This window comes from Pseudophryne corroboree, chromosome 11 (genome assembly GCF_028390025.1).
Source record: "Pseudophryne corroboree isolate aPseCor3 chromosome 11, aPseCor3.hap2, whole genome shotgun sequence".
Classification (NCBI taxonomy): Eukaryota; Metazoa; Chordata; class Amphibia; order Anura; family Myobatrachidae; genus Pseudophryne; species Pseudophryne corroboree.
In genome coordinates this window covers 323,870,823-323,897,807 of record NC_086454.1, presented here as the reverse complement: position 1 = coordinate 323,897,807, position 26,985 = coordinate 323,870,823, and the positions used below count along the sequence as shown (strand labels likewise).

Sequence of the window (26,985 nt, the reverse complement as noted above, 5' to 3'; positions counted from 1 at the left end):
CAGTCGCTCCAGACTGCCCTGCATCACCGCCAGCGGGTGGGCTCGGAATTCTGAGCCTTTTCCTCGCACCCCCAGTTGCGGGAGAATGTGAAGGAGGAGATGTTGACAGGTCGCGTTCCGCTTGACTTGACAATTTTGTCACCAGCAGGTCTTTCAACCCCAGCAGACCTGTGTCTGCCGGAAAGAGAGATCCAAGGTAGGCTTTAAATCTAGGATCGAGCACGGTGGCCAAAATGTAGTGCTCTGATTTCAACAGATTGACCACCCGTGAATCCTTGTTAAGCGAATTAAGGGCTGCATCCACAAGTCCCACATGCCTAGCGGAATCGCTCCGTGTTAGCTCCTCCTTCAATGCCTCCAGCTTCTTCTGCAAAAGCCTGATGAGGGGAATGACCTGACTCAGGCTGGCAGTGTCTGAACTGACTTCACGTGTGGCAAGTTCAAAGGGCATCAGAACCTTGCACAACGTTGAAATCATTCTCCACTGCACTTGAGACAGGTGCATTCCACCTACTATATCGTGCTCAATTGTATAGGCTTGAATGGCCTTTTGCTGCTCCTCCAACCTCTGAAGCATATAGAGGGTTGAATTCCACCTCGTTACCACTTCTTGCTTCAGATGATGGCAGGGCAGGTTCAGTAGTTTTTGGTGGTGCTCCAGTTTTCTGTACGTGGTGCCTGTACGCCGAAAGTGTCCCGCAATTCTTCTGGCCACCGACAGCATCTCTTGCACGGCCCTGTCGTTTTTTAAAAAATTCTGCACCACCAAATTCAAGGTATGTGCAAAACATGGGACGTGCTGGAATTGGCCCAGATTTAATGCACACACAATATTGCTGGCGTTGTCCGATGCCACAAATCCACAGGAGAGTCCAATTGGGGTAAGCCATTCCGCGATGATCTTCCTCAGTTGCCGTAAGAGGTTTTCAGCTGTGTGCGTATTCTGGAAAGCGGTGATACAAAGCGTAGCCTGCCTAGGAAAGAGTTGGCGTTTGCGAGATGCTGCTACTGGTGCCGCCGCTGCTGTTCTTGCGGCGGGAGTCCATACATCTACCCAGTGGGCTGTCACAGTCATATAGTCCTGACCCTGCCCTGCTCCACTTGTCCACATGTCCGTGGTTAAGTGGACATTGGGTACAGCTGCATTTTTTAGGACACTGGTGACTCTTTTTCTGAGGTCTGTGTACATTTTCGGTATCGCCTGCCTAGAGAAATGGAACCTAGATGGTATTTGGTACCGGGGACACAGTACCTCCAACAAGTCTCTAGTTGGCTCTGCAGTAATGATGGATACCGGAACCACGTTTCTCACCACCCAGGATGCCAAGGCCTCAGTTATCCGCTTTGCAGTAGGATGACTGCTGTGATATTTCATCTTCCTCGCAAAGGACTGTTGAACAGTCAATTGCTTACTGGAAGTAGTACAAGTGGGCTTACGACTTCCCCTCTGGGATGACCATCGACTCCCAGCGGCAACAACAGCAGCGCCAGCAGCAGTAGGCGTTACACGCAAGGATGCATCGGAGGAATCCCAGGCAGGAGAGGACTCGTCAGACTTGCCAGTGACATGGCCTGCAGGACTATTGGCATTCCTGGGGAAGGAGGAAATTGACACTGAGGGAGTTGGTGGGGTGGTTTGCGTGAGCTTGGTTACAAGAGGAAGGGATTTACTGGTCAGTGGACTGCTTCCGCTGTCACCCAAAGTTTTTGAACTTGTCACTGACTTATTATGAATGCGCTGCAGGTGACGTATAAGGGAGGATGTTCCGAGGTGGTTAACGTCCTTACCCCTACTTATTACAGCTTGACAAAGGGAACACACGGCTTGACACCTGTTGTCCGCATTTGTGGTGAAATACCTCCACACCGAAGAGCTGATTTTTTTGGTATTTTCACCTGGCATGTCAACGGCCATATTCCTCCCACGGACAACAGGTGTCTCCCCGGGTGCCTGACTTAAACAAACCACCTCACCATCAGAATCCTCCTGGTCAATTTCCTCCCCAGCGCCAGCAACACCCATATCCTCCTCATCCTGGTGTACTTCAACACTGACATCTTCAATCTGACTATCAGGAACTGGACTGCGGGTGCTCCTTCCAGCACTTGCAGGGGGTATGCAAATAGTGGAAGGCGCATGCTCTTCACGTCCAGTGTTGGGAAGGTCAGGCATCGCAAACGACACAATTGGACTCTCCTTGTGGATTTGGGATTTCAAAGAACGCACAGTTCTTTGCGGTGCTTTTGCCAGCTTGAGTCTTTTCAGTTTTCTAGCGAGAGGCTGAGTGCTTCCATCCTCATGTGAAGCTGAACCACTAGCCATGAACATAGGCCAGGGCCTCAGCCATTCCTTGCCACTCCGTGTGGTAAATGGCATATTGGCAAGTTTACGCTTCTCCTCCGACAATTTTATTTTAGGTTTTGGAGTCCTTTTTTTTCTGATATTTGGTGTTTTGGATTTGACATGCTCTGTACTATGACATTGGGCATCGGCCTTGGCAGACGACGTTGCTGGCATTTCATCGTCTCGGCCATGACTAGTGGCAGCAGCTTCAGCACGAGGTGGAAGTGGATCTTGATCTTTCCCTAATTTTGGAACCTCAACTTTTTTGTTCTCCATATTTTATAGGCAGAACTAAAAGGCACCTCAGGTAAACAATGGAGATGGATGGATTGGATACTAGTATACAATTATGGACGGACTGCCACGGTTAGGTGGTATAAAAAAACCACGGTTAGGTGGTATATATTATAATAATAATACAATTATGGATGGACGGACTGCCTGCCGACTGCCGACACAGAGGTAGCCACAGCCGTGAACTACCGCACTGTACACTGGTTGATAAAGAGATAGTAGTATACTCGTAACAATTAGGATGACACTATGACGGTATAAAGAATGAAAAAAAAACCACGGTTAGGTGGTAGGTATATAATAATAAATAATACAATTCTGGTCGGACGGACTGCCTGCCGTGTGCCGACACAGAGGTAGCCACAGCCGTGAACTACCGCACTGTACACTGGTTGATAAAGAGATAGTAGTATACTCGTAACAATTAGGATGACACTATGACGGTATAAAGAATGAAAAAAAAAACCACGGTTAGGTGGTAGGTATATAATAATAAATAATACAATTCTGGTCGGACGGACTGCCTGCCGTGTGCCGACACAGAGGTAGCCACAGCCGTGAACTACCGCACTGTACACTGGTTGATAAAGAGATAGTAGTATACTCGTAACAATTAGGATGACACTATGACGGTATAAAGAATGAAAAAAAAACCACGGTTAGGTGGTAGGTATATAATAATAAATAATACAATTCTGGTCGGACGGACTGCCTGCCGTGTGCCGACACAGAGGTAGCCACAGCCGTGAACTACCGCACTGTACACTGGTTGATAAAGAGATAGTAGTATACTCGTAACAATTAGGATGACACTATGACGGTATAAAGAATGAAAAAAAAACCACGGTTAGGTGGTAGGTATATAATAATAAATAATACAATTCTGGTCGGACGGACTGCCTGCCGTGTGCCGACACAGAGGTAGCCACAGCCGTGAACTACCGCACTGTACACTGGTTGATAAAGAGATAGTAGTATACTCGTAACAATTAGGATGACACTATGACGGTATAAAGAATGAAAAAAAAACCACGGTTAGGTGGTAGGTATATAATAATAAATAATACAATTCTGGTCGGACGGACTGCCTGCCGTGTGCCGACACAGAGGTAGCCACAGCCGTGAACTACCGCACTGTACACTGGTTGATAAAGAGATAGTAGTATACTCGTAACAATTAGGATGACACTATGACGGTATAAAGAATGAAAAAAAAAACCACGGTTAGGTGGTAGGTATATAATAATAAATAATACAATTCTGGTCGGACGGACTGCCTGCCGTGTGCCGACACAGAGGTAGCCACAGCCGTGAACTACCGCACTGTACACTGGTTGATAAAGAGATAGTAGTATACTCGTAACAATTAGGATGACACTATGACGGTATAAAGAATGAAAAAAAAAACCACGGTTAGGTGGTAGGTATATAATAATAAATAATACAATTCTGGTCGGACGGACTGCCTGCCGTGTGCCGACACAGAGGTAGCCACAGCCGTGAACTACCGCACTGTACACTGGTTGATAAAGAGATAGTAGTATACTCGTAACAATTAGGATGACACTATGACGGTATAAAGAATGAAAAAAAAACCACGGTTAGGTGGTAGGTATATAATAATAAATAATACAATTCTGGTCGGACGGACTGCCTGCCGTGTGCCGACACAGAGGTAGCCACAGCCGTGAACTACCGCACTGTACACTGGTTGATAAAGAGATAGTAGTATACTCGTAACAATTAGGATGACACTATGACGGTATAAAGAATGAAAAAAAAACCACGGTTAGGTGGTAGGTATATAATAATAAATAATACAATTCTGGTCGGACGGACTGCCTGCCGTGTGCCGACACAGAGGTAGCCACAGCCGTGAACTACCGCACTGTACTGTGTCTGCTGCTAATATAGACTGGTTGATATTTAAAGAGATATTAGTAGTATACAACAATACTATACTGGTGGTCAGGCACTGGTCACCACTCCTGCAGCAAAAGTGTGCACTGTTAATTAATATAATTGTACTCCTGGCTCCTGCTAACAACCTGCAGTGCTCCCCAGTCTCCCCCACAATTAATTATAAGCTTTTAATTTATACATTGATGACTGTGCAGCACACTGGGCTGAGCTGAGTGCACACAGACTGAGTCACACTGTGTGACTGACTGTGCTGTGTATCGTTTTTTTTTTCAGGCAGAGAACGGATATAGCAGAGAGAAGTGAACGGATATATTATATTAAATAAAAGTTAACTAGCAACTGCACTGGTCACTGACTGTGGTAAACTAACTCTGTCTGCGACTCTGCACAATCTCTCTCTCTCTATCTAATCTATCTCTATTCTAATGGAGAGGACGCCAGACACGTCCTCTCCCTATCAATCTCAATGCACGAGTGAAAATGGCGGCGACGCGCGGCTCCTTATATAGAATCCGAGTCTCGCGATAGAATCCGAGCCTCGCGAGAATCCGACAGCGTCATGATGACGTTCGGGCGCGCTCGGGTTAACCGAGCAAGGCGGGAAGATCCGAGTCGCTCGGACCCGTGAAAAAAAACATGAAGTTCGGGCGGGTTCGGATTCCGAGGAACCGAACCCGCTCATCTCTAATTTATATATATATATATATATATATATAATGTAAGGGGAGAACTAACAGCACCAAAAAAGCTGTAGTCTATTTTATCACAATGTGTCAGCAAGTTTGTACCCCTAAGGTGCAGTCTCTATATGCCACTCCCTGGTATATAATGGACGTCTGCTGTATCTTAAGTATATCCCGCACTAGTACGTGTGCCAGGTTAAAGATAGTGAATGGAAAAAGCGGATAAGGTACTTCTAAGCGACCATTGGTGGCGTAAATATATATAGCCTACGTATTTATAAAAAGATATGTACAGGGTTTATTTCAGTAATAACGCTTAAAAAACAAACAAATATGCATAGAAAGTGCAAAACACAGAATTAATAATAACAAAGCAAATTGATATATGTATCTGTGTTTTTTTTATAAAAAAGACACAATCTAGGAGACATATAAAAAGGGGGATGTAAAAAATGGATATTTAAAAAAATATATAAATATATATATGATAAAAATATCTATTAGCTGTACGTATCAAGGATAGGAAGATATATTAAAACTAGGTGCTTCATCGCGCCCTACGGGCGCTCTTCACACAGGTCGGAGGGGGCTACGCCCCCTTAACCCCTGCACGCCTTTCTGGGGTTCAATATATGGAGTATTACCTGCATTCCTAGTTTTGTTAGTGTTTGAATATTGCACAATGATAGGGCGTCCGATGGTGAAGGGGGCGTAGTCCCTTGCAACAGGAAGGGGTTTGGGGAGTGGGGACCGCGGATGGGGGAGGGGGTATGAAGGCGCTGTGGGTGGGGTAGGAGCAGGGGTGTCGCAGGTGGGGGATGGCAGCTGCAGGGCTGTTGCGGATGGAGGAGGGGTTCCGAAGGCGCTGCAGATGGGGAAGGGGTGGGTGCGGGTGTGCAGTGGATGGGGGAGGTGTCCAGGGGACGCGGTGGGTGGGGGAGGGGTGGATGCGGGGGTAACGTGGGTGGGGGAGTGGCGGGTGCGGTGCTGTTGCGAATGATGTAGGCGATGCGGATTGGGAAGGGCCTGCTGCGTGGGTGGGGTAGGGGATCCAAAGGTGCAGCGGGCGGGGGAGAGCCAGATGCGGGGTGTGGCGGATGGGGGAGGGGCTGCTGCAGATGGGGGAGGGGTTTGGAAGACACTGCGGGTGGGGTAGGGGGTCCGAAGGCGCAGTGGGTGGGGGTGCCACGGGTGGTGGAGGGGCAGGTGCGGAGGTTTGCGGGGGATGGGGAGGGGTCCAGGGGCGCTGCAGGTGATGGAGGGGCAGATATCAGTGCACATAGTCTCTGTGGTAGTTAGTGAGGGTTGGTGATGGTGTGAGAGGGGTGATGGCCAGTACACAGACAGGCAGTTAGAGAGCAGGATGAGGGTGACAGGGCATAGTGACGGGGAGTACTTAGCAGATATAGGGGTGGGCTACAGGTGTGATGTCACAGTGTTTGTACCTTTGCTCTCATGTGTGAGGTATATGTGAGGTATATGTGAGGTATGTGTGAGGTATGTGTGAGGTATGTGTGAGGTAAGGATGTGCGGGTCGTGGTGGCCACTAACCTCCAGGCTGCTGCTGTGAGATGGTGACTGCAGAGGGAGGGAGCTCAGACCCAGCAGCAATGGGTCGTGGTCAGCATTCCTTCCTGGCCCCGTTCCACCGCACACTGTCCGCCCCGTCTGACGGGCGTCATTCCTCCATCCTGCATGGCAGCGTCAGCTGCTGTGATCGCGGAGCATAGGTAAGCGTCCGGAGCCCTGTGGGCGGGCAGGCATGGTGTTTCCCTGGAGAGGTGCGGCGCGCGTCCTTAGGCTGCAGACGGAGGGAGCTCCGGCCCAGCAGCAATGTTGATTAGTGCGTGTCCCGTCCTGGCGCTGTCCCGCTGCACATGCTCCGCACCGCTTGCCGCTGAGCATGGCAGCCCTTGTCTGTATGCTGCAGATGCTGATCTAGCGGTGCCTGAGCTAGCGCCCTCTCCCTGGGGTGTGGGTGTCAGGCGGCAGGTATGGTGTGTAGGTGGGAGAGGAGCTGCGGGCGGCGACTCGCTGCCTGCAAGTACCCTCCATATCAGCGCTGTTCCCCTCCCTGCAGATAGTGTCAGTGGCCGTGGTGTACTTTTGCTACTGGTGGCCAGGGCCGGTGCTAGGGTGTTCGGCGCCCCCCTGCAAACTATGAATTTTGCGCCCTCCCATATTCCTTTGTTGTGCATCGGGAAAAGTGGTGTGGTCTCACAACTAAGGGGCTGTTATGCACACCAGTGCCTGCAGGAAAGTACTGGTGTCAGAACTGTTATGCACTCCAGTGTCTGCAGGAATGTACTGGTGTTTGAACTGTTATGCAAAACAAATGGACTCACAGACAAACTGGGGAATATGACATAACGTACACAGAAGGTGATAGGGTAACAAAATACACACAAAGTGAACAGAGAAGCCCAGAGGCTAAGCAACTGGGTATCTCCCTTGTATTAGAACTGCTCAGATAGAAAAAGCAAGATGTTGTGTTTTAATACGTAGAGAACCCGAAATGCTGTTGCTAAGGGCAACAGCAAAACCCTAAAGGGTTACCAACGGGTGTGGCAGTAAACTCCTTGGTCAGGGATGGAATGATAGACACAAGGAGAGTCTCCACAATCCTATTTCTCACTTGCAGTGCACAGGTTTTAGCTTACTGCCACTAAACTGACCCCTGACACCTAGCACAGTGAGACAGGATTAGACAGGCAAGTCTTAGAATACAGCCGCAAACTTGCTAAGTTCACAGAGTAGTAACAGAACCCCAGCAAGCTAAACGACTGACTCCAGTCTTACTGCTAGGTCTGGATTGGCAGAGTGTAATACCAAATCCCCAGGCCTATTTGCAGTAAGCAACAAACAAATACAAAGCTACACAGTACTGGCTAACTTTCATGAACTGACTAACCACAAAGATTCAGCAGCATCTGCTTACTCTGAAAAGAGGCCTTATAAAGCAGGTGCTGTCCACGCCCCACTCAGACCTCACAGACTGTGAGCACAAAAACCAGCACCGGATCCCCTGCCGTGCACAGAGCCTATAACCACTGCACAGCAAAAGACCCGAACCGGAGTATCAGCTGCGCTCAGGTTACTCCACTAGCACTTGTCTCCCGGTTGCCATGACGACGTGGCAGCACAGGGCAGGAGACCCTAACAGTACCCCCCCTCTGACGAGGGGTCAAAGAACCCCTACCACCGGGTTTATCGGGGAACTGCGAGAAGAAAGAGCGTATCAGTCTGGGGGCATGAAGATCACAACTGCGCACCCACGACCGCTCCTCCGGGCCATACCCCTTCCAGTGCACCAAAAATGACAGCCGACCCCGAACCATCTTGGAGTCAAGAATCCTTTCAACAACAAACTCCCTCTGGCCACGTATCAGAAGAGGGGAAGGTCTTCCACTGGAAGAAGGATTACTAATTGCCCGTTTTAAAAGGGAACAATGAAATGTTTTATTGATACCCAAAGAACGGGGCAGATCTAACTGAAATGCCACCGGATTGATAACTCTTGTGATCTTATGAGGGCCGATGAACCGGGGCCCTAACTTATGAGATGGCTGTCTCAACTTCAAATTCTTAGTAGACAACCAGACGAAGTCTCCTAATTTGAAGCTGCAGGGTCTTTTCCGCTTATCAAAAACCCTTTTGGTCACTAATGACACAGACACAAGGGCTTTCTTCACTTTCCGCCAAATACCTCTAAGGACCGAAACCACAGAGGAACCACCAGGCGTGGAGTCCAGGGGGTCAAAAGAATTGGCCTTAGGATGATGCCCATACACACAAAGGAAGGGAGAGATCCCTGTAGCAGAGTGAGCCGCGTTGTTATAGGCAAACTCCGCCATGGACAGATGAGCAACCCAGTCAGTCTGACACTTGGAGACATAACACCTGAGGAACTGCTCCAAGGACTGGTTCACCCTTTCAGTCTGCCCATTAGACTGCGGATGGTAGCCTGACGACAAGCTGACAGAAATCTGGAGATCGGAACAAAATGCCCTCCAGAATTTGGCCACAAACTGGGATCCGCGGTCAGAGACCACATCAAGTGGCAACCCGTGGAGACGCACAACATGCAGCATAAATAATTCAGACAGGCGTCTGGCTGATGGCAGCCCAACCAGTGGAACGAAGTGTGCCATCTTCGAAAACCTGTCAACGACAACCCAGATGGCTGTCATCCCCGAGGATTTGGGCAAGTCCACCACAAAATCCATTGAAATGTGGGTCCATGGCTTAGATGGGATAGAGAGTGGATGTAATGGGCCAACAGGAACCCCTCTAGGAGTCTTATTTCGGGCACAGATGTCACATGCCCGAACCCACTGATCCACATCCTTAGCCACCGAGGGCCACCACACCGCCCTAGATAGCAACTCCCGAGTTCTGGCAATACCCGGGTGACCTGCCGACTTCTTGGCATGGAATTCCAGGAACACTCGCTGTCTTAACCTAGGAGGTACAAACAAAAGACCTACCGGAAGGTCTGGAGGAGCCTGCTCCTGTGCTCTAAGGACTAATGATAAGAGGTCCTGGGTAATGCCCACTTTAATACATGATGGGGAAACAATGGGCAACGGCTCCTCGGTGGTCTCCTGGATTGGAGCAAAACTCCGCGAGAGCGCATCAGCCTTGATGTTTTTTGACCCAGGGCGATATGTTATCAAAAAATTAAAGCGAGCAAAAAACAAAGCCCATCGTGCCTGCCTGGCATTGAGACGCTTCGCTGACTCTAAATATGCCAGATTCTTATGGTCAGTGAGAATTGAGACCACAAACTTAGCCCCCTCAAGCCAGTGTCTCCACTCCTCGAGTGCATCCTTAATAGCCAACAATTCCCGGTTACCCACGTCATAATTCATCTCGGCAGGCGAAAATTTACGGGAAAAGTAAGCACAGGGATGAAGGCGATTATCAGACACTCCCATCTGAGAAAGCACTGCCCCAATACCCATCTCAGAGGCATCCACCTCCACCACAAAAGGACGCTCTGGATCTGGGTGTCGCAGCACCTTGGCCGAAACAAATGCCCTTTTGAGACGGGCTAAAGCCGCTTTAGCCTCACAAGACCAGTGAGCAACATCCGCCCCTTTCTTAGTGAGTGCCACCAAGGGCGCCACTATAGACGAAAATCCAGCGATAAATCGTCTATAAAAATTCGCAAAGCCCAGGAAACGCTGAAGCGCCTTCAAACTAGTGGGCTGCACCCAATCCAGGACTGCCTGTACCTTGGAACCCTCCATTTGGAAACCTTCTGGGGAGATAATATATCCTAGAAATGCGATTTGCTGAACTTCAAATTCGCACTTCTCCAGCTTCGCCCCAAGCCGGTGGTCTCTGAGTTTCTGGAGGACTAAGCGTACATGCTTCCGATGTTCCTCCAGGGAATGGGAGAAGATTAGGATGTCATCTAAGTATACAACTAAGAATCTATCCAAATATTCCCTGAGCACATCATTCATGAAATCCTGGAAGACTGCCGGGGCATTACAGAGCCCAAAAGGCATCACCAAATATTCATAATGCCCTGAGTGGGTATTAAAGGCAGTCTTCCATTCATCCCCCTCTCTTATTCGGATTAGATTGTACGCACCGCGTAGGTCAATCTTAGAAAAAATGGTGGCAGTACGAAGCTGGTCAAACAAGACCGAAATGAGAGGCAGTGGGTATGAGTTTTTAATCGTGATACGGTTCAATTCCCTGAAGTCGATGCAGGGTCGCAACGAACCGTCCTTTTTACCCACGAAGAAGAACCCCGACCCAACTGGAGACTGTGAAGGTCTGATATATCCCTTAGCCAAGTTCTCCTGAATGTACTCTGCCATAGCCTGAGTCTCAGGACGTGACAGGGAGTACAACCTGCTCTTGGGAAGCTTAGCATTTGGCAACAAATCAATGGCACAGTCATAGGGGCGATGGGGAGGTAGTACCTCTGCAACTTTTTTGGAGAACACGTCCGCAAAATCTGCATAACACCCTGGCAATCCTGGCAAACTTAGCTGCGAGAGCCTGACTGGAAGGCTCAAGCAACTCCTGAAACAATCAGTACCCCAACTAAGAATCTCCCCAGAGACCCAGTCAAATTGAGGATTGTGGGCTCTTAACCAGGGTAACCCCAACACCAATGGGGCAAAAGTACAGACAGTCACATAAAAGGACAATTTTTCAGAGTGTGTGGCTCCAATAAACAAAGAAATCTGGCTAGTGCAAGAGGTAATTTTACCTTGGGATAATGGTTCCCCGTTTAACCCACAAATCTCAATTTCCGATGCCAAGGGTACTAAGGGAACAGAGTGTTTCAGGGCGAATTGGCGGTCCATAAAAACCCCGTCGGTCCCACTGTCCACAAAGGCCTCAGTCTTGACAGTTTGACCGAGGATCTTCAAGGTCACCGGAATGATAAAAGTCTTCTTGGGAAATTCTGACTTCTGGCCTGACAGGATATTTCCCATCACCCTCAGGCCCTGAAGTTTTCCGGCTTTTCTGGGCATGATACTACCCCATGACCTTTATTCCCACAGTACAAACACAACCCCTGCTGTCTCCTCCGCGTCTTCTCACGCGAGGAGAGGCGGGTAGCCCCAATCTGCATAGGCTCCTCAGAAAATTCCTCAGAGTCTGAGGTTCCCTTGGGAAGGAAGGAAATCTCAGTCTCCCTTTCAAGCCTACGCTCTCTCAGCCGTCTATCCACCCGGATGGATAACTGCATGAGCTGATCCAAGCTATCAGGCAAGGGATATTGTACCAGTTGGTCCTTTATCTGGTTAGAAAGACCTCTTCGGTACTGGTGTCTCAGGGCTGGGTCATTCCACTGGGTATCATGGGCCAACCTCCGAAACTCCGTACAGTAAACCTCAACTGGCCTTCGCCCTTGCTTAAGGATCGAAATCTGAGCCTCGGCTGAGGCCGTCTTGTCAGGGTCATCATACAACATGCCCAGTGCCGTAAAAAAAGCATCAACACTTTTAAGCGACGGACAGTCAGGCTGCAACCCATATGCCCAGACCTGTGGGTCTCCTTGTAGCAAGGAAATCACTATGCCCACCCGCTGAATCTCCAACCCAGAAGACTGAGGCCTAAGCCGGAAGTATAGCTTGCAGCTCTCCTTGAAACAAAAGAACTGCGAGCGATCTCCAGAAAAACGATCCGGGAGATTTACCTTCGGCTCCTTAACCCCTGCAGGTGCTGCTGCTGCGGGAGCTCCGCCAGCAGCCTGGGAGGTGTGCATTTTAATGGACAAATCATTAAATTGTCGAGTCAGGACCTGCACCTGATCGACCACCTGTTGCAACGTATTTTGAGGGGTATGCTCCATATTCCCACAAAATTTCAACAGGAGTATTGGGCTGCTGAATATGTTATGCACACCAGTGCCTGCAGGAAAGTACTGGTGTCAGAACTGTTATGCACTCCAGTGTCTGCAGGAATGTACTGGTGTTTGAACTGTTATGCAAAACAAATGGACTCACAGACAAACTGGGGAATATGACATAACGTACACAGAAGGTGATAGGGTAACAAAATACACACAAAGTGAACAGAGAAGCCCAGAGGCTAAGCAACTGGGTATCTCCCTTGTATTAGAACTGCTCAGATAGAAAAAGCAAGATGTTGTGTTTTAATACGTAGAGAACCCGAAATGCTGTTGCTAAGGGCAACAGCAAAACCCTAAAGGGTTACCAACGGGTGTGGCAGTAAACTCCTTGGTCAGGGATGGAATGATAGACACAAGGAGAGTCTCCACAATCCTATTTCTCACTTGCAGTGCACAGGTTTTAGCTTACTGCCACTAAACTGACCCCTGACACCTAGCACAGTGAGACAGGATTAGACAGGCAAGTCTTAGAATACAGCCGCAAACTTGCTAAGTTCACAGAGTAGTAACAGAACCCCAGCAAGCTAAACGACTGACTCCAGTCTTACTGCTAGGTCTGGATTGGCAGAGTGTAATACCAAATCCCCAGGCCTATTTGCAGTAAGCAACAAACAAATACAAAGCTACACAGTACTGGCTAACTTTCATGAACTGACTAACCACAAAGATTCAGCAGCATCTGCTTACTCTGAAAAGAGGCCTTATAAAGCAGGTGCTGTCCACGCCCCACTCAGACCTCACAGACTGTGAGCACAAAAACCAGCACCGGATCCCCTGCCGTGCACAGAGCCTATAACCACTGCACAGCAAAAGACCCGAACCGGAGTATCAGCTGCGCTCAGGTTACTCCACTAGCACTTGTCTCCCGGTTGCCATGACGACGTGGCAGCACAGGGCAGGAGACCCTAACAGGGGCATGGCCACACAATAATACCCCCATTTAAAATTACGCCACAATGTAGCACAATCTTATTCATCTTATACGTAATGCCCCACCCGTAGTAGTAGCGTCCTTATACGTAATGCCCCACCCGTAGTAGTAGCGTCCATATACGTAATGCCCCCCCAATAGTAGTAGTGTCCTTATACATAATGCCCCCCCAGTAGTAGTAGCAGTTATATGTAATGCTCCCCAACAGTAATAGTAGCGTCCTTATACATAATGCCCCCCCAGTAGTAGTAGCATCCTTATACATAATGCCCCCCCAGTAGTAGTAGCATCCTTATACATAATGCCCCCCCAGTAATAGTAGCATCCTTATACATAATGCCCCCCCAGTAGTAGTAGCATCCTTATACATAATGCCCCCCCAGTAGTAGTAGCGTCCTAATACATAATGCCCCCCCAATAGTAGTAGTGTCCTTATACATAATGCCCCCCCAGTAGTAGTAGCAGTTATATGTAATGCCCCACAACAGTAATAGTAGCATCCTTATACGTAATGCCCCACCCGTAGTAGTAGCGTCCTTATACGTAATGCCCCCCAGTAGTAGTAGCAGTTATATGTAATGCCCCCCAACAGTAATAGTAGCGTCCTTATACGTAATGCCACCCCTGTAGTAGTAGCATCCTTATACATAATGTGCCCCCAGTAGTAGTACCGTCCTTATACATAATGCCCCCCCAGTAGTAGTAGCATCCTTACATGTAATGCCCTCCCAGTAGTAGTAGCACCGTCCTTATACATAATGCCCCCCAGAAGTAATAGAGTCCTTATACATAATGCCCCCCCCAGTAGTAGCGTCCTTATATGTAATGCCCCCCAGTATTAGTAGCCTCCTTATACGTAATGTCCCCCTATAGTAGTAGCGTCCTTATACGTAATGCCCCCCCATAGTAGTAGCGTCCTTATACGTAATGCCCCCCCTATAGTAGTAGCGTCCTTATACGTAATGCCCCCCCATAGTAGTAGCGTCCTTATACTAATGCCCCCCTATAGTAGTAGCGTCCTTATACGTAATGCCCCCCCTATAGTAGTAGCGTCCTTATACGTAATGCCCCCCCTATATTAGTAGCGTCCTTGCATGTAATGGCCCCCCCAGCAGTGGCGTCCATAAAGTGCGCACACACAGAAATACCTCACACACACACAATTCACACATATATACAAACACACACACCCCACCATATATACACACACACACACACACACCCACTATATACACACACGCACACACATTTCTCTCTCACCCTCCACTTACCAAGTCTGGCTGGCCGTCACTGCAATGCTGATTCGACCACTGTTCAGCTGTCTGGTCCCGTGTAGTTCCGCCCATCTATTCCGTGTAGCTCCTCCCCTTCATGACGCCGTAGCTCCGCCCCCTTTTCGGGATCCACACTGCACAGCACACAGCCCGCTGTCACAGGTGATTGGGGGGGGGGAAGGGGAGGACAGGCACAGCAGCCGGCAGCTAGTGGCCATCCTCACCTCCCATACTGTAAGGTAGGGTGTTGCACCTGACTGCTGCTGGCGCTGGGTATGGAGTAGCTCCCTGCAGCAGATGCAGTTGACTCCGCCCAGCTCTGTGACTCCGCCCAGCGTTACGAGCACAGAGTCACAGATTAAGGCAAATATATAGGAGATAGCTTATCTGAGGATTTAGTAGTAGTATCAGGTTTCAACCAACGCGTTTCGTCTGGTCTGACTTCATCATACCCCTTGATGACTGGATATCCCTTGTGATTGTCTTTAAAAAGGCCTTAGGGGCTGAAACGTCAACATTATTTTGGTGACTTGGATGTATTAATAAAAGTCTTTTTATCTCTACTTGGATTGGTGAGTGCCCTCTTGTGGGAATTATCTGATCCCACAACACACCTGCTATATATGAAGTCTTTGAGGCTATCTTGAGGAGCACCCAGTGATTATTGAATAGACAGATGTGAGTGTGGACATTCCCAGAGACTATTATATAGATAGATAGATGTTTGTTTCATTTGTTACTTAATAACATCCCTTACGCAATGTCAGGTATTTATCGTATAACTGTGCACTAAACCTAAGTTCCCCTAGGTGTCACTGTTGCTATTGCTGCTCATGAAGAACTACATACTGGATACTAGACAGAGGCCCCAGTATGGTGGGTGTGGATAAATAAATAGATCGACAATGTACAGTACATAGGTCTACCCCATATGTTCAATATTCATTAGGTCAACAGGGATAAATGGTCGACACTGTTTAAGGTCGACAGGTACTGTACAAACGGTTGCCAGTTTCAAGAGGTCGACATGAATATGGTCGACACAAAATGTTCAACACGTTTTTTTGTTATTTTAACCAAAATCTAACCCAAACCCTTAGTGCCTAACCCTAACCATCCACCTAGTGCTTACCACCCATTCTCTACTTCCTCCACTGGCTGCCTGTAAGATGGTGAATCATCTTCAAGATTGACTTACTGAGTCGCAAAGCATTACATGACCAGGGCCCAAGGTACCTGAAGCAGCTTCTGATCTCTCACTGTCCCACTTCATTACTGCGATCTGTAGATAAAGGACTATTAGCAGTACCTAGAATCTCCCGTAATTCTTCTGGGGGTCAAGATTTTAGTCATGCGGCTTCGACTCTATGGAACTCACTTCCCCGCACAGTGCGAGAGGCCCTAACTACAGAATCCAAAACAGACTCAAGACTTTCCTGTTTACTCACGCATTTCGCTAATGTCTCTTTAGTATCTCCATGCTCTCTGTATTTTATGAAAAGCTTTTTTGTGTTCATTGTTTCTGTACTGCATTATGTTCATACTATCTGTTAAGCGCCTTGAGTTCTATTGGAGAAAGAGCGTTATATAAATAAAATTATCATTATTATTATATTATTATTAGTGCCTAACCCTAACCATCCCCCTAGTGCCTAACCCTAACTGTCCCCTCCTGTAGCCTAACCCTAACTGTCCCCCTTGGTGTCTAACCCTAACGATTCCCTCTGGCAGCCTAACCTTTGACCTAGTACAGTGGTTTCCAAACTTTTTTGAATCACGGCGCCCTAGAATATCAGAATTTTTTTCACGGCACTTCTAGGCCAAAAATGTCTTATTGAGAAATTTCGAAAGAAATATTACATTAAGTAGATCGCGTTTATATGTCATTCTGGGAGGCGGTCAAGATCCCGCTGGACGGGATCCCGGCGGTCGAAATCCGACGCCGGAATCCCGACCAGCACAATCCCGACGTATTCTCCCTCCGTGGGTGTCCACGACACCCATAGAGGGAGAATATAACAGTGTGCCGAGCGTAGCGAGGCACCGTGCCCACAGCGTGGCGAGCGAAGCGAGCCCGCAAGGGGCCGCGTTCCGCTCACCACCTCTGTTGGGATTGTGTGGTCGGGATTCCGGTGTCGGTATTTCGACCACCGGGAACCCGTCCACCGGAATTTAGTACTGATCCCGTCATTCTTAGGGTCAGTTGTGTGGTGAGGGACAAGATTTGCTTCTGTTTGGCCACATATTGTATGACTGGCAGCCACCAGCACTGGTTTTGCCTATTATATTGACCATGAATAATTTGAATTGGTCCTGGACCACCAACCCAGGGAACCCCTGCAAGTGTCCCGAGGCACCCCAGGGAGCCACGGCACACAGTTTGGGAACCTCTGACCTAGTACCTAACCCAGGCATTTTCAACCAGTGTGCCATGGCACACTAGTGTGCCGCGACCAGTTACAAGGTGTGCCGCGGAGCCAGAGCAGCTTCCTGCACCTTCACAGTGAACTGTTGGCCCAGGCTCTTCTTAGAGGATCAGTCGTGCTCCGGCCGTGACGTATGCCTTGAAGACGCGGCGGTGTGATATCATAGGTCACAGCCACCGTGTCTCACCACCCAGCCAGCCCACCTGCCTGCACATACATCTTCAAGTTCCTGCCTGCATACACAGCTTTCTTTGCCCACCCACATCCACACCTGCCCGACCGCCCGCTGCTCAGTATTCGCAGCACTCCACTATGAACAACCCCCGCCACTGAGGGACAGGGAGGACGGCAGCTGACCGGTAGGGGCTAATATTTGTTATTTTTTTTCTCCTGTGGGGAACAATAGGATTTACAGTATGAGGGGAGAATATGGATTTATGGGGGGAACAATGTGAATAATTCATGTGGGGAGCAATAGGATTTATGTAGGGAGCAATGTGATTGTTTTTCCTGTGTAGGCCAATGTATGTGTGGATATATTTTACTATGAGGGCCAATGTGTGTTTTTCTGTGGGGAACTGATGGTGTGCCTTGGCGATTTTAAAATATTGTTCGGTGTGCCACGAGTAAAAAAAGGTTGAAAATCACTGACCTAACCCTAAAAATGTTGAAAAAGCATGAAAAAAAAAAGTGTTGACCATTTTTTTTCTGTTGACCATTTTCATGTCGACCTTAAGCACTGTCTGACCTATTGACATCGACCTATATACACTTTCGATCTTTCATCCGGATTGTTGACTTTCAGAATGTGGCAGACATAAATGTAGATTACGTTATGTCGACAGGTACTCAGTGTCGACAGCTTACATGCTGACATGTTCACAATGCTGACTTGGAACATGTTGACGCTGACAAAAAGCCGACATGCACAAAATATCAACAACTAACACTAACGCTAACCCTAACATTTAGGTAGATAAGCTGTTACCATGAAAACCAGTTTTACGTTCAAGGACAGTCTATAGAATTGTATTCAGATTAAAAATGGGAACATTCTGCATCGCATAGGAGGCTGCAAGAGAACATCCAACGCAAGGAATATCAGAGACAGAATTTTGGGGCAGATGTATTAACCTGGAGAAGGCATAAGCATAAACCAGTGATAAGTGTAAGGTGATAAAGGAACCAGCCAATCAGCTCCTAACTGTTAATTTACATATTGGAGCTGATTGGCTGGTTGCACTTATCACTAGTTCCTTATGCCTTCTCCAGGTTAATACATCTACCCCTTTGTCCTAGAGATGAGCGGGTTCGGTTTCTCTGAATCCGAACCCGCACGAACTTCATGTTTTTTTTCACGGGTCCGAGCGACTCGGATCTTCCCGCCTTGCTCGGTTAACCCGAGCGCGCCCGAACGTCATCATGACGCTGTCGGATTCTCGCGAGACTCGGATTCTATATAAGGAGCCGCGCGTCGCCGCCATTTTCACACGTGCATTGAGATTGATAGGGAGAGGACGTGGCTGGCGTCCTCTCCATTTAGATTAGAAGAGAGAGAGAGAGAGATTGACCTGATTTACTGGAGCTTAGGAGTACTGTAGAACTGTAGAGAGTGCAGAGTTTACTAGTGACTGACCACAGTGACCACCAGACAGTGCAGTTTTATTTAATATATCCGTTCTCTGCCTGAAAAAAACGATACACAGTGACTCAGTCACATACCATATCTGTGTGCACTGCTCAGCCCAGTGTGCTGCATCATCTATGTATATATCTGACTGTGCTCAGCTCACACATCTTATAATTGTGGGGGAGACTGGGGAGCACTGCAGTGCCAGTTATAGGTTATAGCAGGAGCCAGGAGTACATATTATTATTAAAATTAAACAGTGCACACTTTTGCTGCAGGAGTGCCACTGCCAGTGTGACTGACCAGTGACCTGACCACACTGACCACCAGTATAGTTAGTAGTATAGTATACTATATTGTGATTGCCTGAAAAAGTTAAACACTCGTATCTGACTGTGCTCAGCTCACACATCTTATAATTGTGGGGGAGACTGGGGAGCACTGCAGTGCCAGTTATAGGTTATAGCAGGAGCCAGGAGTACATATTATTATTAAAATTAAACAGTGCACACTTTTGCTGCAGGAGTGCCACTGCCAGTGTGACTGACCAGTGACCACCTGACCACACTGACCACCAGTATAGTTAGTAGTATAGTATACTATATTGTGATTGCCTGAAAAAGTTAAACACTCGTCGTGTGACTTCACTTGTGTGGTGTTTTTTTTTTTATTCTATAAAAAACTCATTCTGCTGACAGACAGTGTCCAGCAGGTCCGTCATTATATAATATATACCTGTCCGGCTGCAGTAGTGATATATATATATATTTTATATCATTATTTATCATCCAGTCGCAGCAGACACAGTATGGTAGTTCACGGCTGTAGCTACCTCTGTGTCGGCACTCGGCAGTCCGTCCATAATTGTATACCACCTACCCGTGGTTTTTTTTTCTTTCTTCTTTATACATACATACTACTACTACATCTCTTTATCAACCAGTCTATATTAGCAGCAGACACAGTACAGTACGGTAGTCCACGGCTGTAGCTACCTCTGTGTCGGCACTCGGCAGTCCGTCCATAATTGTATACCACCTACCCGTGGTTTTTTTTTCTTTCTTCTTTATACATACATACTACTACTACTACATCTCTTTATCAACCAGTCTATATTAGCAGCAGACACACTACAGTACGGTAGTCCACGGCTGTAGCTACCTCTGTGTCGGCACTGGGCAGTCCGTCCATAATTGTATACCACCTACCCGTGGTTTTTTTTTCTTTCTTCTTTATACATACATACTACTACTACATCTCTTTATCAACCAGTCTATATTAGCAGCAGACACAGTACAGTACGGTAGTCCACGGCTGTAGCTACCTCTGTGTCGGCACTCGGCAGTCCGTCCATAATTGTATACCACCTACCCGTGGTTTTTTTTTCTTTCTTCTTTATACATACATACTACTACTACATCTCTTTATCAACCAGTCTATATTAGCAGCAGACACAGTACAGTACGGTAGTCCACGGCTGTAGCTACCTCTGTGTCGGCACTGGGCAGTCCGTCCATAATTGTATACCACCTACCCGTGGTTTTTTTTTCTTTCTTCTTTATACATACATACTACTACTACATCTCTTTATCAACCAGTCTATATTAGCAGCAGACACAGTACAGTACGGTAGTCCACGGCTGTAGCTACCTCTGTGTCGGCACTCGGCAGTCCATCCATAATTGTATACTAGTATCCATCCATCTCCATTGTTTACCTGAGGTGCCTTTTAGTTGTGCCTATTAAAATATGGAGAACAAAAATGTTGAGGTTCCAAAATTAGGGAAAGATCAAGATCCACTTCCACCTCGTGCTGAAGCTGCTGCCACTAGTCATGGCCGAGACGATGAAATGCCAGCAACGTCGTCTGCCAAGGCCGATGCCCAATGTCATAGTACAGAGCATGTAAAATCCAAAACACCAAATATCAGTAAAAAAAGGACTCCAAAACCTAAAATAAAATTGTCGGAGGAGAAGCGTAAACTTGCCAATATGCCATTTACCACACGGAGTGGCAAGGAACGGCTGAGGCCCTGGCCTATGTTCATGGCTAGTGGTTCAGCTTCACATGAGGATGGAGGCACTCAGCCTCTCGCTAGAAAAATGAAAAGACTCAAGCTGGCAAAAGCAGTAGCACCGCAAAGAACTGTGCGTTCTTCGAAATCCCAAATCCACAAGGAGAGTCCAATTGTGTCGGTTGCGATGCCTGACCTTCCCAACACTGGACGTGAAGAGCATGCGCCTTCCACCATTTGCACGCCCCCTGCAAGTGCTGGAAGGAGCACCCGCAGTCCAGTTCCTGATAGTCAGATTGAAGATGTCAGTGTTGAAGTACACCAGGATGAGGAGGATATGGGTGTTGCTGGCGCTGGGGAGGAAATTGACCAGGAGGATTCTGATGGTGAGGTGGTTTGTTTAAGTCAGGCACCCGGGGAGACACCTGTTGTCCGTGGGAGGAATAGGGCCGTTGACATGCCTGGTGAAAATACCAAAAAAATCAGCTCTTCGGTGTGGAAGTATTTCACCAGAAATGCGGACAACAGGTGTCAAGCCGTGTGTTCCCTTTGTCAAGCTGTAATAAGTAGGGGTAAGGACGTTAACCACCTCGGAACATCCTCCCTTATACGTCACCTGCAGCGCATTCATAATAAGTCAGTGACAAGTTCAAAAACTTGGGCCGACAGCGGAAGCAGTCCACTGACCAGTAAATCCCTTCCTCTTGTAACCAAGCTCACGCAAACCACCCCACCAACTCCCTCAGTGTCAATTTCCTCCTTCCCCAGGAATGCCAATAGTCCTGCAGGCCATGTCACTGGCAATTCTGACGAGTCCTCTCCTGCCTGGGATTCCTCCGATGCATCCTTGCGTGTAACGCCTACTGCTGCTGGCGCTGCTGTTGTTGCTGCTGGGAGTCGATGGTCATCCCAGAGGGGAAGTCGTAAGCCCACTTGTACTACTTCCAGTAAGCAATTGACTGTCCAACAGTCCTTTGCGAGGAAGATGAAATATCACAGCAGTCATCCTGTTGCAAAGCGGATAACTGAGTCCTTGACAACTATGTTGGTGTTAGACGTGCGTCCGGTATCCGCCGTTAGTTCACAGGGAACTAGACAATTTATTGAGGCAGTGTGCCCCCGTTACCAAATACCATCTAGGTTCCACTTCTGTAGGCAGGCGATACCGAGAATGTACACGGACGTCAGAAAAAGACTCACCAGTGTCCTAAAAAATGCAGTTGTACCCAATGTCCACTTAACCACGGACATGTGGACAAGTGGAGCAGGGCAGGGTCAGGACTATATGACTGTGACAGCCCACTGGGTAGATGTATGGACTCCCGTCGCAAGAACAGCAGCGGCGGCACCAGTAGCAGCATCTCGCAAACGCCAACTCTTTCCTAGGCAGGCTACGCTTTGTATCACCGCTTTCCAGAATACGCACACAGCTGAAAACCTCTTACGGCAACTGAGGAAGATCATCGCAGAATGGCTTACCCCAATTGGACTCTCCTGTGGATTTGTGGCATCGGACAACGCCAGCAATATTGTGTGTGCATTAAATATGGGCAAATTCCAGCACGTCCCATGTTTTGCACATACCTTGAATTTGGTGGTGCAGAATTTTTAAAAAAACGACAGGGGCGTGCAAGAGATGCTGTCGGTGGCCAGAAGAATTGCGGGACACTTTCGGCGTACAGGCACCACGTACAGAAGACTGGAGCACCACCAAAAACTACTGAACCTGCCCTGCCATCATCTGAAGCAAGAAGTGGTAACGAGGTGGAATTCAACCCTCTATATGCTTCAGAGGTTGGAGGAGCAGCAAAAGGCCATTCAAGCCTATACAATTGAGCACGATATAGGAGGTGGAATGCACCTGTCTCAAGTGCAGTGGAGAATGATTTCAACGTTGTGCAAGGTTCTGATGCCCTTTGAACTTGCCACACGTGAAGTCAGTTCAGACACTGCCAGCCTGAGTCAGGTCATTCCCCTCATCAGGCTTTTGCAGAAGAAGCTGGAGGCATTGAAGAAGGAGCTAAAAGGGAGCGATTCCGCTAGGCATGTGGGACTTGTGGATGCAGCCCTTAATTCGCTTAACAAGGATTCACGGGTGGTCAATCTGTTGAAATCAGAGCACTACATTTTGGCCACCGTGCTCGATCCTAGATTTAAAACCTACCTTGGATCTCTCTTTCCGGCAGACACAAGTCTGCTGGGGTGCAAAGACCTGCTGGTGACAAAATTGTCAAGTCAAGCGGAACGCGACCTGTCAACATCTCCTCCTTCACATTCTCCCGCAACTGGGGGTGCGAGGAAAAGGCTCAGAATTCCGAGCCCACCCGCTGGCGGTGATGCAGGGCAGTCTGGAGCGACTGCTGATGCTAACATCTGGTCCGGACTGAAGGACCTGACAACGATTACGGACATGTCGTCTACTGTCACTGCATATGATTCTCTCAACATTGAAAGAATGGTGGAGGATTATATGAGTGACCGCATCCAAGTAGGCACGTCACACAGTCCGTACTTATACTGGCAGGAAAAAGAGGCAATTTGGAGGCCCTTGCACAAACTGGCTTTATTCTACCTAAGTTGCCCTCCCACAAGTGTGTACTCCGAAAGAGTGTTTAGTGCCGCCGCTCACCTTGTCAGCAATCGGCGTACGAGGTTACATCCAGAAAATGTGGAGAAGATGATGTTCATTAAAATGAATTATAATCAATTCCTCCGCGGAGACATTGACCAGCAGCAATTGCCTCCACAAAGTACACAGGGAGCTGAGATGGTGGATTCCAGTGGGGACGAATTGATAATCTGTGAGGAGGGGGATGTACACGGTGATATATCGGAGGATGATGATGAGGTGGACATCTTGCCTCTGTAGAGCCAGTTTGTGCAAGGAGAGATTAATTGCTTCTTTTTTGGTGGGGGTCCAAACCAACCCGTCATATCAGTCACAGTCGTGTGGCAGACCCTGTCACTGAAATGATGGGTTGGTTAAAGTGTGCATGTCCTGTTTATACAACATAAGGGTGGGTGGGAGGGCCCAAGGACAATTCCATCTTGCACCTCTTTTTTCTTTTATTTTTCTTTGCGTCATGTGCTGTTTGGGGAGGGTTTTTTGGAAGGGACATCCTGCGTGACACTGCAGTGCCACTCCTAGATGGGCCCGGTGTTTGTGTCGGCCACTAGGGTCGCTAATCTTACTCACACAGCTACCTCATTGCGCCTCTTTTTTTCTTTGCGTCATGTGCTGTTTGGGGAGGGTTTTTTGGAAGGGACATCCCGCGTGACACTGCAGTGCCACTCCTAGATGGGCCAGGTGTTTGTGTCGGGCACTTGGGTCGCTGAGCTTAGTCACACAGCTACCTCATTGCACCTCTTTTTTTCATTGCGTCATGTGCTGTTTGGGGAGTGTTTTTTGGAAGGGCCATCCTGCGTGACACTGCAGTGCCACTCCTAGATGGGCCAGGTGTTTGTGTCGGCCACTAGGGTCGCTTAGCTTAGTCATCCAGCGACCTCGGTGCAAATTTTAGGACTAAAAATAATATTGTGAGGTGTGAGGTATTCAGAATAGACTGAAAATGAGTGGAAATTATGGTTTTTGAGGTTAATAATAATATGGGATCAAAATGACCCCCAAATTCTATGATTTAAGCTGTTTTTTAGGGTTTTTTGAAAAAAACACCCGAATCCAAAACACACCCGAATCCGACAAAAAAAATTCGGTGAGGTTTTGCCAAAACGCGGTCGAACCCAAAACACGGCCGCGGAACCGAACCCAAAACCAAAACACAAAACCCGAAAAATTTCAGGCGCTCATCTCTACTTTGTCCTCTAGGTTCTAAAACCACCGAGCTTGTGTGATCTCAATCTCATATCTAAGTATAATGGTTTCCCATATTATATACATTTCTCCTCATTGCAGATCTAATGAGGAACATTGCCGTTATGAGCAATGGGGAAGTTATGCAGCAGAGCTGACAATTGACGGCCATGAAGAGATAGCGATGTGTATGAAAGGCATACGCAGCCATTCATATGGTACGTAGCAGCCTATAGATTTATTTTGTCTTATCACTGTATATTAAATTCCCAAACTCGATCTTCAAACCCCTCGTACAGTCCAGCACACATGATAAAATCGAATTGACTAAGGTACCAATTAAGGGGTACATTTACTAAACAGTGATAAGAGTGGAGAAGTGAGCCAGTGGAGAAGTTGCCTATGGCAACCAATCAGCACTGAAGTAACATCTATAATTTGCATACTATAAAATGATACAGAGCTGCTGATTGGTTGATGGGGACATTTCTCCACTGGCTCACTTCTCCGCTCTTACCACTGCCTAGTAAATGTTCCCCTAAGTCACCTGTGCTCTAGCAGGGATTCCTTAATAACAGGATTGCTATGGGGCTTGGAGAACAGAGTTTGGGAAACACTGTCCTTAATTATTACCATATTATAAAAAAAAAAAAATTCCCAGATACAACTATGATACAACTATAACACTGATCTGAGTTTTCTTTTCTTATAGTATTTCTGGTCTTTAAAATGTTGCAGAATTATTTTTCCCCTGATTTCGAAACATTTACTTAATGGCTTTCCTAATGGCACGCCTAATGCGACAAGATGGTGGTGTTGGAGTGGAACCCAATATGTAATTGTGGGCTTGGTGATTGTAGGAAAATGGCTCATTCCGCAGCCACATCCAGAGATTGCCCATTGTGCTACAGTATAATCTCACTTTACTGAGTGTCTCTATAGTCCCGCAAAGCCACCTGAGTTTTATGTGCACTTGGAGGAGGCGGAGATTGCATTCCCTGCAACTGCTCTCATTCGCAGATGCCACAAGGGGTGGAGCTTGCACTGAACTGAAGGGAGTTTCAAAGTGGTCATGATTGGGTGGAAAGTGGGTGTGACTGGCTAAAATGGGGAGGATAAGGAGTGGGACTTATTATGTCCCCGTTTTTCTTTATAAATGTTGGGAGCTACAATTTTGCAAATGTGAGATATGAAATAAAGTGAACCCCAATGTACCCTCATTTTCATATACTAAGGGGGAATTCAATTGCTTACCGCGGGCTAATTGATCCCCCGGGCGGGGGTATCCCATAAACTCTGCAGTCAGCCCGACGCTGGCACTTATCTGGGGGTTTTTTTCACCTGTTTGAGGCAGGCAGAAAAAAATCCCTGCTAAACAGCCTCATTTTCACGATTGCGGCCACAAAAACACATAGGTCCCTGAATTCATCACGGATTCTTTGTGATTTCTTTTAAAAATAGATCATTGTTTGGGAGAAAAAAAATGGGGTTTAACTGAATAGCGAAATATCGGTTAAAAAATTACGATAAAACCCTATTTTTTCTTCAGAAAAATTAGCAGGGCTAATTGAATTCCCCCTTAAGAATAACATGTAAGGAAAAATGCAAAACTTGCTGTTGTCCAGTCTAATATTCAAAGTACACTGACAGCTGCACATAGGGGGTCATTCCGAGTTGATCGCTAGCTGCCGTTGTTCGTAGCACAGCGATCAGGCTAAAAATCAACATTTCTGCGCATGCGCGCAGGCCGCAGTGCGCACGCGCCAAGTACTTTCACACAAAACTATGCAGTTTTACACAAGGGTGAGCGACTCTTTTCAGTCGCTCTGTTGATCGGTGAGTGACTGACAGGAAGTGGGTGTTTCTGGGTGGTAACTGACCGTTTTCCGGGAGTGTGCTAAAAAACGCAGGCGTGTCAGGTAAAAACGCAGGCGTGCCTGGGGAAATGGGGGAGTGGCTGGCCGAACGCAGGGCGTGTTTGTGACGTCAAAACAGGAACTAAATAGACTGAAGTGATCGCAAGGTAGGAGTAGGTCTGGAGCTGCTCAGAAACTGCATGAAAAAATGTCAGCACTGTTCTGATAACCTTTCGTTCTCACTTCTGCTAAGCTAAGATACACTACCAGAGGGCGGCGGCCTAGCGTGTGCACTGCTGCTAAAAGCAGCTAGCGAGCTAACAACTCTAGGGCCTGATTCATATTTGTATGCAAACCCGATGGTTTGCGTACAAATATGATGTTTGGAGGTCTTGCGCCTTCTCCGCATGTGTA

The 26,985-nt window shown here is 47.7% G+C and overlaps 1 protein-coding gene across 1 annotated transcript in view; it reads left to right on the top strand.

Moving 5' to 3' along the window:
• The window catches only part of LOC134969623 (uncharacterized), a 52,961-nt gene that overhangs the window by 9,744 nt on the left and 16,232 nt on the right, over nt 1–26,985 (top strand). Inside the window, exon 6 of the mRNA XM_063945692.1 lies at nt 24,818–24,933. Within this exon, the coding sequence (XP_063801762.1) occupies nt 24,818–24,933 (116 nt within the window). The remainder of the gene's footprint in view (nt 1–24,817; nt 24,934–26,985) is intronic.